The sequence below is a fragment of the Phoca vitulina genome, unplaced genomic scaffold (assembly GCF_004348235.1).
Source record: "Phoca vitulina isolate PV1807 unplaced genomic scaffold, GSC_HSeal_1.0 scaffold12, whole genome shotgun sequence".
In the NCBI taxonomy this organism is placed as follows: domain Eukaryota; kingdom Metazoa; phylum Chordata; class Mammalia; order Carnivora; family Phocidae; genus Phoca; species Phoca vitulina.
The window spans coordinates 14,513,181-14,528,266 of NW_022589715.1; the positions used below are offsets into that span (position 1 = coordinate 14,513,181).

At 36.0% G+C, this 15,086-nt stretch overlaps 1 protein-coding gene across 1 annotated transcript in view; it reads right to left on the reverse strand.

The window, feature by feature from the left end:
* The window catches only part of DNAH6 (dynein axonemal heavy chain 6), a 213,437-nt gene that overhangs the window by 159,164 nt on the left and 39,187 nt on the right, over positions 1-15,086 (reverse strand). The window contains exons 9-15 of the mRNA XM_032410573.1: positions 14,251-14,419; positions 11,907-12,023; positions 10,190-10,390; positions 7,910-8,030; positions 4,483-4,634; positions 3,496-3,648; positions 1,745-1,996 (exon numbers count right to left, since the gene is read on the reverse strand). Of these exons, the coding sequence (XP_032266464.1) occupies positions 1,745-1,996; positions 3,496-3,648; positions 4,483-4,634; positions 7,910-8,030; positions 10,190-10,390; positions 11,907-12,023; positions 14,251-14,419 (1,165 nt within the window). The remainder of the gene's footprint in view (positions 1-1,744; positions 1,997-3,495; positions 3,649-4,482; positions 4,635-7,909; positions 8,031-10,189; positions 10,391-11,906; positions 12,024-14,250; positions 14,420-15,086) is intronic.

Below are 15,086 nucleotides of genomic sequence, written 5' to 3' on the forward strand. Positions count from 1 at the left end.
CACTTGCCAGCACTTTTGCTCTCTCTAGCAATCCACATACATGTATACAGTTAATAGCAGATTATCAACCATTGGAAGCAGACTGCCTAAGCTTGAATCCTGGTTCCTCCATTTATTATGTGTGTGACCCTGCGTTACTTAACCTCCCTGTCCCTTTGTTTTCTTCTCTATAAAATATGAATACTAAAACCTTATTGGTGTTCTGAGAATTAAATGAGTTAAAACATGCAAACATATATAAGAATGTTCCAAGAAGCATTATTCATCCTTGTCAAAAACTGTAAACAACCCCAATATCCAATATCCATCAACCATTGAATAATTAACTTGTGGCATAAAATGAAATACTACGTGGCAACAAAGATGGATAAACTACATCCACTCACAGCATCATGGGTGAATCTCAGGAATATAACAAAATAAAATAAAGGACATACTGTATGATTCTACTTAATTGAAGTTCATAAACAAGCAAAACTGATTTATAGCATTAGAATTCAGGGTAGTGGCTTCCTTTGGGGAGGAAGAAAAGGCTAGTGATTCAAGGGAATCCTAAAGGTACCAGTAACATGAGTAATGGATACTTGGGTGTGCTCATTTCTGATGATTCATGAAGTTGTAAAGTTATTATAGTTATGTACAGTTTTTTTCTGGGTGAAAAATACAAAAATATTTCAATATGAAAATAAAAACAATACAAAGACCTTAGAGCAGTACTTGACACATAGTAAGGACACAATAAACATTAGCTACTTTTATGTTTCCATGTCAATATGTATAAACATACTTTGTAATCTTTAATGTCTACATTGTATTCCTTTGAGCAAATGTACCCTAATACCTTTTATTCATTCTCTATTGATGGACATTGAAATGTTCCCATTTTTTCCTGATTTGATTATAATTTTATATGCTTTTATACTTCTGTGATCAGATTTAGTTAATATTAATAATAAAATAGTAGATCATTACAAAATTATATTTCTTTTATTAACATATAATGTATTATTTGCAAAATTATATTTTCATGTATGCTGCTTCTGTTAAGAATCACCCAGCTATCTCTTCTAAATTCTTAAAAAATTTCCCTTGTATCTTTTGTATAGCAAAATTGGTATAAAGTTAACCAAATATTCTTCATTACCATTTATCAATGTAGATAGATTCTTCTTCTTCCTAAATGTGAATTTTCTAATATGTACCTAAGCAAATTTTAAAATTGTGACAATAGCTACAAAATATGTTAAAAAGTTATAGAAGCACTCATTTCAAAATAATAAATACAAGTCAGGAGAAAGAAAATATTACATATGCTTTACTTGCAATGGTCTGGAATTTATTCAGTACTTAGAGGTTCAGAAACATGTTCGGTTTTTAATAGCAGCTCAAAGACACTGTTAACGGATTAGAACGAAACCACAAAAATGGAAGTTAAGTCAGGTTAAAATGAACTATGATCCTAAAATAGCTTAATTAAAATATAATAGTCCAATTTTACACAGATTATTTTTTTTTTTTTTTTTTTAAGATTTTATTTATTTATTTGACAGAGAGATAGCGAGAGCAGGAACGCAAGCAGGGGGAGTGGGAGAGGGAGAAGCAGGCTTCCCGCCGAGCAGGGAGCCCGATGTGGGACTCGATCCCAGGACCCTGGGATCATGACCTGAGCCGAAGGCAGACGCTTAACGACTGAGCCACCCAGGCGCCCCAGATTATTTTTTTTTTAAATCCTGCTTTAGCTTACCTGTGCTTGTAGCTTTACTTCATTCACTTCGTTGGCTAGGTCTTCAAGGTCTCTACCCAAATGCTGAGAAAATTGCTTGATCCTTGTTTCTCGGTCACCTACAGATTTATCGATGGCATTCCGAACTGCAACAATGGACGGCTTCATAGTAGCAAAAACAGCGAAGTCTTCTGGAGGTGTGGGGACCTGATATTGTTCAATGAGCTTGTACATCTGAATCACTACATTGCCTTCATCTTCAAGGCTTTCGATCTAAATAGAAACATTGGTTGCTTGTTAAATATATCAGAGTCTGATTATTCCCTTTCAGTGTTGTCTTCTAGGAGACAGTCACTGTGCACTGTGAATATCACACATTCATAACCAGCACAGGAGGAGTGTGCTTAATGGTACACTCCCCCTGGCTGAAGCCTGCTGGTTGATAAAGACAGTCGTTGCTATGGTACAGGTAATCAGGCCCAGGAGGTAAGTTGTTCAGAGCTGAGCACAGTTAGTATGACTCTTACAAATGTTTATTGCTCTCTTCTCTCTCTCTTTTGGTCTCCAGTAGCATTAAACAGTGCCAATATTTGGTTTTCAGGGACAACATGTGCTGGAAGGATGCTCCACTGCAATTATCTGAGCTCGCAGGCATGCATGCTGAGCAGGGATTGTCCCAGAGCAGCCCCTGAGGTATGCACGGGCCATGATTCTGGCTGCATGTTCCCTACTATCCTTTAATAAATACTTTTACTACCTTCAACGGACTACTAAACATCTTCACTTTGATGTCCTATCTTCAGTGGATGGTGCCTTTCCTAATTTTCTGGGAAGGGACTCTCCAGTTTGGGGGGAACCCTCCTCTCTTTCACTCTGCCACGTGGCTAGAGCGGGAACAGCCATGTTCACACAACTTGACCCAAATCCCTGGCCACAAGTTGAACCAAGCAGCACAAAATTGGGACCTGGCAAACCCCGCTTAGTCTCCCTCTCACTGAACATGGGAAGAGTTAGACTGTAGGGGTTGGCAGAGGCCATTTGCTTCCATGTGGAAACAAAGCATGTCCTTGACACGAGAAGAGAACTGCACAGAGGCTTTTATTTATTTTTTTCAAGATTTTATTTATTTATTTATTAGAGAGCGAGAGAGATCACGAGCGGGGGTGGGAGGGGCAGAGGGAGAAGCAGGCTCCCCGCTGAGCAGTGAACCTGATGCAGGACTCGATCCCAGGACCCTGGGATCATGACCTGAGCTGAAGGCAGCCGCTTAACTGACTGAACCACCCAGGCGCCCTGCACAGAGGCTTTGAGAGAAATGATTCCTAACCCTTCGCTTGGGAATCACAATTCCATGATCACTGATCACAAATAAGAATTGCAGGAAATTGTGACTGAGAGCAGTGGCTTTGTGGCCAGAGACTCAAAGTCGAGCTCCACCACAAACTTTGTGATCTTGGGCAACATAACTTTTTTCAGTCCGTTTCCTTATCTGGGGAATGAGAAAAAATTATCTACACTTCTTAAGTTTTTGTGAGGATTAAAAATGTAATAACATATATAAAAAACTTAGCATAATTCCTGACTAGCAGTAAGAGTTTGATCAATGTTAGCTCTCATTATTGCTGTGATGTAGGGCGTTCACTTACATTGTCTGAAAAGTGTTTCTGATATTTTGACCGCTGTTTATTGACCTTCAGTCCCTCAATTTCTCTTATTTGTCTTCCTTATCTACCACAGGACCGGAATATTGAGTTATATGAAAATCAACTCACCCTTTCCTGAATTTCATCAAGAAATACTAAGCTGTTAACATATTCTATGGTGGTTGTTGGAACAAACTCAAGTTTATACTCTGCATCTTGTGCCTCAGAGATAATGGCATCCACTTTTTTCTTGCTTTGACGGGGAAGCATATAATTTAGCACCTAGGAAAGAAAAAGAAAATGTGAATCATAACTATTTAAATATTTTCATTTTATTAAATATTTTAAAGAAATCCTAATTGAATGTTAAATCAGCAGCTCTGTCTTCTGTAACCTACAGTAGGGGTCAGCAGAGGTTTTCTGTAAGGACTGGATCGTGACTATTTTAGATTTGCAGGAGTGTCACAAGTACTCAACTCTGCCCTTGTAGTGAGAAAGCAACCATAGGTAATACAAAAGCAAACTGTCATGGTTGTATGTACAACACAGGTGGCAAACTGGATTTGCCCTGTGGGCTATAGTTTGCCAGGCCCTGCTTTATACCATTGTCTCGTTGGAGGTATTTGAGAATATTACAGGTATACTCTGGCTCCAAAGGAAGACATGAAAGTTATTGCAGGATCCATACAAATGTCCTCAGCAATACCATTCACTAAAATATAATCAGATCTTTAGGGACAGTTTCAGAGCAGGAAATGATGTCCTAAACTGGATCTCAGTATCATTAAGTCAACAAACATTCCCGTTAGAACACTGAGCTGTTATAGTGGTGTCTCTTGGGCAGGAAGCCTTGAAATGCTCCAACAAAGGAAAACGAAATGGGAGTAAGAGGCTAGTCTGAGGCCTGCAAGTCCCCTCCCTTCCCTCAACTGAAAGCTGACTATGCTTGGGACAGAACAAATATGGGACTTTTCTTAGGAATTAAGGATGCCCAGTAGGTTATGTTAATTTTAACATATTTGCAATACTACAAAATAAAGATAGTCTATTTGTAGTAGAAAAATTGTAAAATAATTATAGAGACTATAATTAAAGTTTTTCCTAGTTTATAGTTACCTCCAAGCATCGCAAAGGTGATGGTATTAGTTTTTCTTTTAGCAGCTTTGTATCAATGAGCAGCAATCCTACATTTCTGGTAGGTCTCAGAGCTACTGCATCCTTGTGCTGTCTGTGATATTTTTCCAGTTGTACTCTAAAAAACTCAACATCTACATAAAATTATCATATAAGGCATAAAATATATTAAATTTTAAAGGATCATTATGAAATACATTAAAAATCATTGCATTAATAAATTTATAGATGTATTTATAATGCTATTTTCCTGATGTATAATACCTTGAATAACTTCAAAATGTTAATTCATAATGCTTTATATTTTATTCTTGTACTAAAGAAAATAATATTCAATAATGTAAATACATTTTCTGGCTCCTACTAAGAGATGGCAGATGAAAATAATTTGTAATTGTATTAGAGGATCTAGTCTGGAATGGACTGGATCTTAGAGTCAGGTTGGAATTGGGCTTCATGGAAGGGTTCTCCCACATGGCACCTCCATATAAAGCATTCTGAGGATATTAACAACAAAAGTGTAAAACACAAGAGATCAAGCATAGCTGGTTATCTCCATTCCTTTTCCCAACACCTCTCTGCCAACCCTGCTCCCACATCACGGCTAAGGCTTTGTCGATGTGCATGTGCCATATGCTGCAGTTACATTTTAATAATCTTCCTATTTTCATTTTCTCCCTTCTCCAATCTACCTGGAACCAGTGGAGACCTGATTACCTTTGAATACAATTGTATCATACTGTTGGTCAAAAACAGCTCTTTATAATATACATGTAATACTAAACTATTCTGCCTGTCTTTAAAAATCTTGTACCCTCTAGGCCTGTAAAAATTTAGCTAACTTTGGAGTGCCTGGGTGGCTCAGTTGGTTGATCAGGTCATGCTCTCAGGGTCATGAGATTGAGCCCCACATCAGGCTCTGTGCTCAGCATGGAGTCTGCTGGAGATTCTCTCTCTCTCTCTCCCTCTCCCTCTGCCCCTCCCTCCCTAAAATAAATAAGCAAATCTTAAAAAAAAATTAGTTAACTTTATTTCTAAGTACTTCCTCCACAGATTGATTTCCTTACTGCTCTCTATTCTCTTTCTATAGCCCTCCTCCACCATCCCAAAAAGGAAAGGGTGTTGATTCTTGTCTTTATTCATGTCATCTCCTCTCCTGAATATAAGGGTCAGTTTGACATAGTATAAAGAACAGTGTTAGAAAACCTAAGCTCAAGTCTTTAACCCATATTTAGCTTTGGTTAAGTCAATCTTTCTGAGTTAGCTTCAGCTTCCTCATAATACACAAAAGGGTCAACAGTTATCTATCCTACTCACTTCAGAAGGTTTAGATGTGTATATTTTTGAGAACTGACAAAATGAGGATATCAAGTAATCTGAGAAGTCCTCCGGTAAAAAAAACCTGTATAATGTGGCTTGGTCTAGTATTTTCCAAACTTATTTGAACACAGAGTATTTTTTCATGGTATCATGTAATTATCCTTCAGAATAGTGGTCCAAGCATTGGAAATAGAGTAGATCTATAAATGACTCAGGTGGAAAGGGAGCGATAACTCCTCCTAAAATCCTAAGATTTTTTAAAAGTGAAGAAACCCTATGAGTGCTATTAGACTCCATTGTGAGAGCCAACACAAGAATAATGGGTACACCAAAAGGAGAAGAGAAGAAGGAAGTAGAGAGGTTAAAGAAATAATAGCTGTGAACTTCCCAAACCTGGGGAAAGAACTAGTCATACAAGTCCATGAAGCTAATAGATCATTTTACTATCTCAATGCAAAAAGACTCTCTCCAAGACACATTATCATGAAGCTGTCAAAAGCCAATGATAAAGAAAGAATCTTAAAGGCGGCCAGGGAAAAAAAAAGAAAGTAACCTACAAAGAAACCTCCACTACACTATGAGCAGATTTCTCAGCAGAAATTCTACAGGCTGGGAGAGAACAGAATGATGGATTCAAAGTATTGAAAGATTAAAAATTGCCAGCCAGGAATACTCTATCTAGCAAAGCTATCCTTCAGATATAAAGGAGAAATAAAGACTCCCAGACAAACAAAAGTTAAGGGGGTTCATCAACACTAGACCTCCCTTACAACAAATGTTGAAAAGAGCTTGTCTACCTGAAATGAAAAGATAAAAATACACAAAACTTTGAGTAAGGTGATAAACAGAATCACAAAATTGTAACTCAATTTTAGAATATGATGTTAAACAATTATAGCATAAAGGTTAAAGGAAAAAAGCATTACAAATAGCTATAGCTACATATTTTGGTAACAAACTCACAGCATATAAAGGGATAAAATGTGGCAACATAAATATAAAAGGGGAGGAGGAAAATAAAAGAACTTATATAGGCAAATGAAGATAAGTTACTATCAGCAGAAAAAGGACTATTTTATCTATGAGACATTTTATACAAACCTCACAATAACCACAAAACAAAAATCTAGAGCAAAGACACACACACACAAGAGGGAGAAATTGACCAAATCATCATAGAAAGCCACCAACATAAGAAGGTAAACAGAAACACAAAGAAAGGGAAAGAGAGATACAAAACAACCAGAAAATAAAAAATAAAGTGGCAGTAGTAAGTCTTCATATTATCAATGATCATCCTAAATGTAAATGGATTGAACTCACCCATCAAAAGGCAGAGAGTTGCTGGCTGGATTAAAACACAAGACCCAAACTATGCTTCATAAGACTCATCTCAACTCCAAAAACAAACATCAACTCAGACTGAAGAGGTGGAAGATGATACGCCAAGCAAGTAGTAACCAAAAGAAAGTGGATGTACCCATTCTTATATCAAACAAAATAGACTTCAAGCCAAAAATCGTAATGAGAGACAAAGACCATCATGTAATGATAAAGGGGTCAATAGATCAAGAAGATATAACAATCATAAGTATATATGCTCCCAATATCTGAGCACTGAAATGTTTTAAGCAAATCCTGACAGATCTTAAGAGAGAAATAGAAGGAATAATAGAGGACTTTAATACCCCACTATCAGCAATGAATAGATCATCCAGACAGAAAATCAACAAGAAACAGAATTGAATCACACTTTAGAACAAATGAACTTAACAGACATATATAGAACATTCTTTCCAACAGCAGAATATACATTCTTCTCAAGTGCACATGCCACATTCTCCAGGATAAATCATATTCGAGGTCACAAAACTAATCTTAGGAAAGTTAAGATCAAAATCACACCATGAGGTGTGGACAGTAATTCTACATAAAAGAACCCAGAAATGAATAAATTCTTGACTTTTATCAGGCCGACTCTTTTGGGCCACAATTTCTGTCACTACACACCAACAAACAGAAACCTACAATACTATAAACCTTGACATCCCTCTCAAAAATAATTAGTAAGGACAAATGGAAAACTTACCAGGTTCTTGAAGTTTAAGAGCTTGTAAGTCAAGACTTTCATTTTCCTTGAAGAATATCTGAAACTTTTCAAATGTAGCTGCATATAATTGGGCAGATTCAAATGCTGCCTGTATGGTTTCCTAAATGTTATAAATAAACAGACAAGTAAAATTATATTTTTTCTGAGCAGAATTCAATTCAATATAATTAAACAAACAAACACAAATGCCTTCTCTGTGTCCAACACTATGCTTTGACCAAGGGATACACAAGTGAGGGAAGATACCATCCTTGATGTCAAAGAGCAGTTAATGGATTCTCTTACAAAATTAAAAAAAAAAACTTCAAATCTGACGTTTTTTTTTTTTTTCAAATCTGACTTTTGAAGAACTGTTCCTTATAATTAAAAGGAAGCATACTAATAATTTTTTAAATCTTAATTCCTCAATCCTTGTCTTTCATGACCTTTACATTTTTGAAGAGTATCTCATTTGTGTGTGTGTGTATGTATATGTTTTATAACTTCCAACACTTAGATTCAGTTATACATTTTTGGTACTAATACCACAGAAATGATGTATGTTCTCAGTGCACCATAATGGAAAGCACATAATGTCAATTTGTCCCATTACCCGTGTTGTTAACATGTTGGTTAATCTGGTGTCTGTCAGGCTTCATCACTTACTACTTTCCCCCTGAAATCAATAAATAGCTTATGTAGAAATACTTTGAGACAAAAATCCTGTTTCTCATTATACTTTTGCATTCTCATTTTAGTATGCATTGGAGATTCTTAACTGTTTCTATGATAGCCATCGGGGTGATTTGTCTTTACATTTTCCTTCTGCATTTATTAGTTGACATTCTGCTGTAAGGAAAAGCTTTCCCTTTTCATTCAATTCATTCCTTCATTCACAATATGGACTAATATGCTTTCATTTTATTCAAGAGTTTATGATACTTTTATAATCAGTATTTATTTTTATGGTCAATTTATCCAACTTGTCTCAGGGAAATGCTTCTATGGCCTTGATACTTGAAAGACTATCTTGAATAGATAAAAATTTTTGATTCACACTTTCTTCCCTAGAGTTTCATTAAGAAATGCTATTTCATTATTGTCTTGCTTTACACATTGTTTTTGAGAAGTCTGATGCTGGTCTAATTCTCTTACTTCGTAAGTTATTTGATCTTTGTGCTCTGAGACCTGGAGGAATTTTTCTTTAGCTTTACAAGCTAATAGTTTTAAGAGGCTGTAGGTCAGAATTGATTGTTCTGGGTCAATTTTCCAAGGTACTTTGTAGGCCCTTTCAATATATAGATTTAGGGTTTCTTTTCTTGGACTAGTTATAAATGTTCTACCCTATGTTTTGTTTTTTCTCCTTCAGAGATGCCAATTAAATGTATGTTATTTCTTCTTTGACCATTTCCTATTCCAATTATTTTCTCTCTGACCCTTTTACTTGTCCATCTCTAGCTTATTTTCATTCTCTTGGTTGTTTTTCTGTCTTTCTTCTATTCTCATTTTTCCTATCATTCTCCTATAGTAATTATTAAATTTTCATTTGAGTTTATTCTCCCTTGGTCACAATGTAATTTCATCTTCATTTCTGAGATGAATGTTAATTTCCCATTTCTATTTTGAATTTTGAATTTTGATTCAATGTGATTTTACACATATTCAAATGCTTGTTTGAGGATATTTACTCTAGTTGGTAGTGTACCTTTTGTTTCAAGGTTTTTTGGGAGGGAAAGGAAGGAATATTCATGAGGTCTTTTAATCTTCGCTTTCTGTTTTCTCCTTATAGTAGTTTTGCATGAATTTAATATATCTTCATTTCCTCAGCTTATGGATCTGAAGTGATTTATGAGATTTATAATACAAGGGTAGTCTGTTCCATCAGTGTAGCAATGAGCAGATTATTTAATTTTTTGGCTGTGGGGAAAAAGTTGTGTGTACTTTGATTTTTTGGTTCTCTTTAGTCTTGTAGGACCTTAAGTTTTCACCAGTTGCTTCATTTCCCCTACACCACCCCAAGTTTAAATAATGGCTCTTCTTTCTTCTTAATCTTATCTTCTCCCCTGGGAGTGAGGGAATGATGCCATCTCAGATAACTTGCCCTTCTAAATCCTTTTCTGTAGTCAGTGTTCTGATCTACTAGGACTTTAAAAAAGAAATCACTTTACCATTTAGAAATTAAGTAGCATTCAGTTTAAAGATAAGAAAGGATGAAACTTTATTACTCAATTGAGAATATTAAAGATTGAGAATATTATAAAATAGTAAAAGTAAATGTACCTTTATTTGAAGGATAATTGTGTGAAAATTCTTATCATCATCAAATACTGTTGATAGGCTTGGCCCAGATCCACAGGTTTTTTCTTCAAGTTTGTTGTTAATGTAAGGTCTGGTAAAAGCATCGAAATATGTATCAGGTACAAGGTTAGGAACTGATAGCACAGTGTTTTGAAAGTGATTAATTGCGCCAGAAATACCATCCTGTTAGACAGAAAAACATAAACATAAATGTAAACATATATGATTATATTTATGAATAAGTTTGAATTTTTTGAAATGCTAAAATAAATAACTCATTCAACCATAACAAATACTGTGTTGATTCTGAGTTCATACAAATCATGTGAAGAACATGAGTTCTCTGGCCGAGAAGGGACATTCAAGAGCCCACTGCCTCTGCATGGAAGCTTCTGAGTAAGTCCCCAACCAGAGGGAACTCAGCAGTCCACTTGTCCTTATAAATATCCTAAAATAACCTATCCGATAAATTACAGAATCATAGACTCCTGGATTTGGAAGGAACCTTAAAACTCATCTGCCTTCTCATCTTACAGATGCATAAATTGAACCTTAGAGTGGTAAGTGGTTTCCCCAAGGTCAAATAACCCATTAACTGTAAAGGCAAGACTAGAATCTAGAGATCCTGATTACTAGTGCTTTTGTGCTACAGTATACCAGGAAATATAGACTCTGATTGGTTTACTAATCTATACATGTACACAAATGAAGAGGACAGAATTCTAAGATGGCCCCCAAGATTCCCTCCCTCTGGTGTACATGCCTTGTACAATCCCTTCCTCTTGAATATGGAGGGAAGGAGGGCCTGTGAATATGATGGGATGCCACTCCCATGATTAGGTTACATTATATAGAAAGTTAAAGGAATTTTGCAGATATAATTAAGGTCCCAAATCAGCTGACTCTGAGTTAATCAAAAAGGTATACCCTTGGTATGCCTGACTGAATCAAGTGAAAACCCTTAAAAGAGGGATTGTGCCCTTCCCAAAGGAGATTTTCTAACTGGTCTTCAAGAAGCAAATATCCATATTGTAAACTGATTATAGAGTTGGCCACATGGCAAGGAACTACAGGTGGTTTCTAGGATCTAAGGGTGGTCCCCTGCTGACATCCCTCAAGAAAACAGGAACTTCAGTCCTATACTTATACCTATACAACAACTTGAGGGAACTTAGAAGTGGATCCTTTTCTAGTCAAGCCTCTAAGGAGACCTCATCACAGCCAATACCTGAATGACTGCCTGGAGAAGCTTTGAAACAGAGGATAAGCTAAGCAGTGCCCAGACTTCTGACCCACAGAAACTGTGAGATAGCACATGGTTGTTGTTTTAAGCTGCCACATTTGTGGTAATTTGTTACACAGCAATAGATAATTAAAATATTTTCACAGATGCAGCATACCTAAAAAGATTTCAAAAATTGTGCTTACTATAGTCAATTCTAAATTTTGTATAGCATATGTTCTCTAGATGGTGTACCCTACAAGCTCCCAATCTGTCTCAAGTTAAAGAAAAGGTGCTAAACTTTTAGACAGTTTTTATGTAGATGTAATGCTGTACACAGAACAGTACTTTCTCTTTTCCTTCTGATCATTTTGAAGGAGGGACAACAGCAAACCCGCCAATCACTTGACAGTAAAACAGTTGCTTCATTTCCCAAAAAGGTACTTATAGATGGATGCTATAAGAAGGAACACACACCAGAAAGTCTTCCAAAGAAGGTTCAAATAGTAATGATTGGACTGTCAAAATCAGTTCTGTGAGAAACATGGGGATGAGAGACTCATCTTCTTCCTGCTTTTCCACCACAGAGGTCCCCTGAAATAAACCCATTTGCAGTGTGATAAAGATGTAAGAACCAAGGTATAAGATAAAAGATGTCTTTATTACAAGAAGCATGTAAACTGAAGCATATACAATTAGTTGATTTCATAATGTTGGCTTGTCTTTCAACAAATATTACCATAGAAATTAAAAAATAAAGGCAAACATTAAAAGACTACACAATAGTGTAAAACTTCTCTCCTTATGAAAACGCTATCAACAAAATGGAAAGGCAAACAACAAGCTGGAAAAATATATCAGTAGTGTATATAGAATATAGGAGATTGATAATATTTAAATAGAAATATATTTGATATACTCAATAGAAATGTATACTAATATAACAATTGATATACAAATAGATATATACTAAAATACAAATGTACTTAAATAGAAAAATGGGCAAAGCTCATAATCTGACATTTGCTAAAAGGATGATACAAGTGATCAATCTCCTTCTTGTTCTTATACTCAAGATAGTTTACTCAGTAACAACATTTATTATTTACTGTGTGCCAGGCAGTGCTAAGTATTCATGTACCCACATCAACCATATGAAGCAGATATCATTATTACCCCCATGAGAAAAATAGGATCTGGAGAAGGTAAGACATTTCATTCAGGACCCACTGGTTATTAAATGCCAGGCCAGCACTCAAATCCAGGTCTTTCTGACCACCAACCTATGCTCTTATCCCTGCACTGGGGTGACAATTAAAGGAATATAACAGTTAAAAGCAGTGATGTACTACTTTACAACCATCAAACTGACCACAATGAAAATGAATGATAATATCTAGTGTGCATGTGGTTCATTCTCAAACATTGCTAGAAAGGTTGTAAATTGACACAAAAGTTTTTGAGAAGTTAATGCATCAGTATCAAAAGCACATTTCTGACCCCAAAATTCCGTATCTAGGAATTTCTTCTAAGGGGAAAAAATCATAGATGTGTGAAAAATGTATGGACAAGGATGTTCTTTGCTTATTTGGAATAATAAGAAACAAAGATGTCTTTGCTTATTTGGAGTATGAGAAAGTGATCAACGATAGAAAATTATTTAGCAGATGTACAGCTGTTATATTTCTATGTGAGAATATTATATGGAAAAATACATATTGCCTTTGGAGATTTTTCACAATACATTGCTAAGTGGAAAAAGAATGTGTTAAAGCAGTAAGTATGGTACCTTCTTTCACTTGGGAATAGTTATCTTTGGATAGCAGAGGATCCTTTTCTTTGTATATTTCTGTGTTCTTCCAATTTTCTTCACTTAACATATATTACTTTTATACTTAGAAAAATAAATGTTACTTTCAAAATATAATAGTACTCAGAAAAAGGAGGAATTGAGACTAGGGGAGGAGAGAAAGTAATCAAAAGGAGTATGCAAACTAAAATCCAACTTTTGGAGAAAAGGGAAATTACGGCAAAGAGCATGCAGCCTTGAAACTTCATAGCTGGGTTTCCTGGGGAGGCAGTTGAAAGGTGCAGGTAGGAAGCTCGATGAAACCAGGTATGCATGTTTTGCTATGTTTTTAGGTATCTGGCATGAAGTATTAGATAGAATGGAGCTAGGGGAAGCTTATTGGGAAACGTGGATATGAAATGATATGATTTCTCTCTTAGCTATGCTAGAATGCAAAGATTTGTAGTACTTCATCTCAAATGTCTCAAATTGCTCTGTGTCTCTAAGATCAACATCCTCCCAAGAGGTTATTCACTCAAAGCACAAAGGTTTGCTTCCATGATTTGCTTCTTCTCACCCCTAAACCATTGTTTATCTTTCATTTATACCACCTTCCCTGCTTTTCTCTGCCAGTTCATGCCCATGATGACCCCCAAACCATAAGCTTCTTGGGGGCAGGAATCCTGTCTATGCTTTTCATCACTATAAACCCAACACCCAGCACAGGGATTGGTACATAGTAGGTACTTAAGAAATATTTGTCCAGTGTACACATGAATAGCCTTTAGCAAATTCCTATGAGACAGACAGCAACATCTAGCACTACCTTGCCTGTATTATTAGATATTTGGTGATATGGTGATTTTCATTCTGCCATTTCAAGTGCATATGGTAAGCTCTGATTGTCCTGTGAAATCTAAGCATTTCGGCTACTTTTCAAGTACATAGAAAACAGTATAATTCATAGGACATAGTAAGCACGCCTCAATAAATGCTGACCTATGAATTTTCTTAATTTTTGTCTGAATATACCTTTTTCTCAGTGACTTCAGGCTTCTCTTCAGTAATCCATTTCTGAATGACATCTGCTGAAGGTGTTCGTTTTAGCTTGTCAGTAAGATAATTCAAAAGAGAGTTAACAGAATTTACTGTTAGGATGTGCATTGTGTTCTCAATTAGATAGTCATTTAGACGGATAAAGCTTGAAAAGAAAAAAAAATACAGCTTCAGTTTTCTATATTCACTACTATGAAAGTGACACTAAACCAAATATTTTTGAAAGTGACACTAAACCAAATATTCAAAATTTAAAATATCATAATTTCTCTTTGAATTTCCATTTATGTTATAATAACAGAGACTTACTGTCCAAAAGAGTTATTCTTGGACATTCTTCATTTTAAAACACAAATATATTCAAATATATAGCATCAATTTAGCTGGGTGTTCTAACTATCCAAAAGTATATTTAATGAGCAATATAGCTGGTATGGAAAATGCACCCAGATCATCTAGCCAAAAGGGCCATAAGATTCTTTATGACCTCACTGATAGGAGGAATTCTTAATCTCATGAAACAAACTGAGGGTTGCTGGAGTGGGGGGCTGGTGGGAGGGATGGGGTGGCTGGGTGATAGACATTGGGGAGGGTAGGTGCTATGGTGAGTGCTGTGAATTGCGCAAGACTGTTGAATCACAGATCTGTACCTCCGAAACAAATAATGCAATATATGTTAAGAAAAAAAAAAGAAGAAGAAGATAGCAGGAGGGGAAGAATGAAGGGAGGGAGATCGGAGGGGGAGACGAACCATGAGAGATGATGGACTCTGAAAAACAAACTGAGGGTTCTAGAGGGGAGGGGGGGGGGGG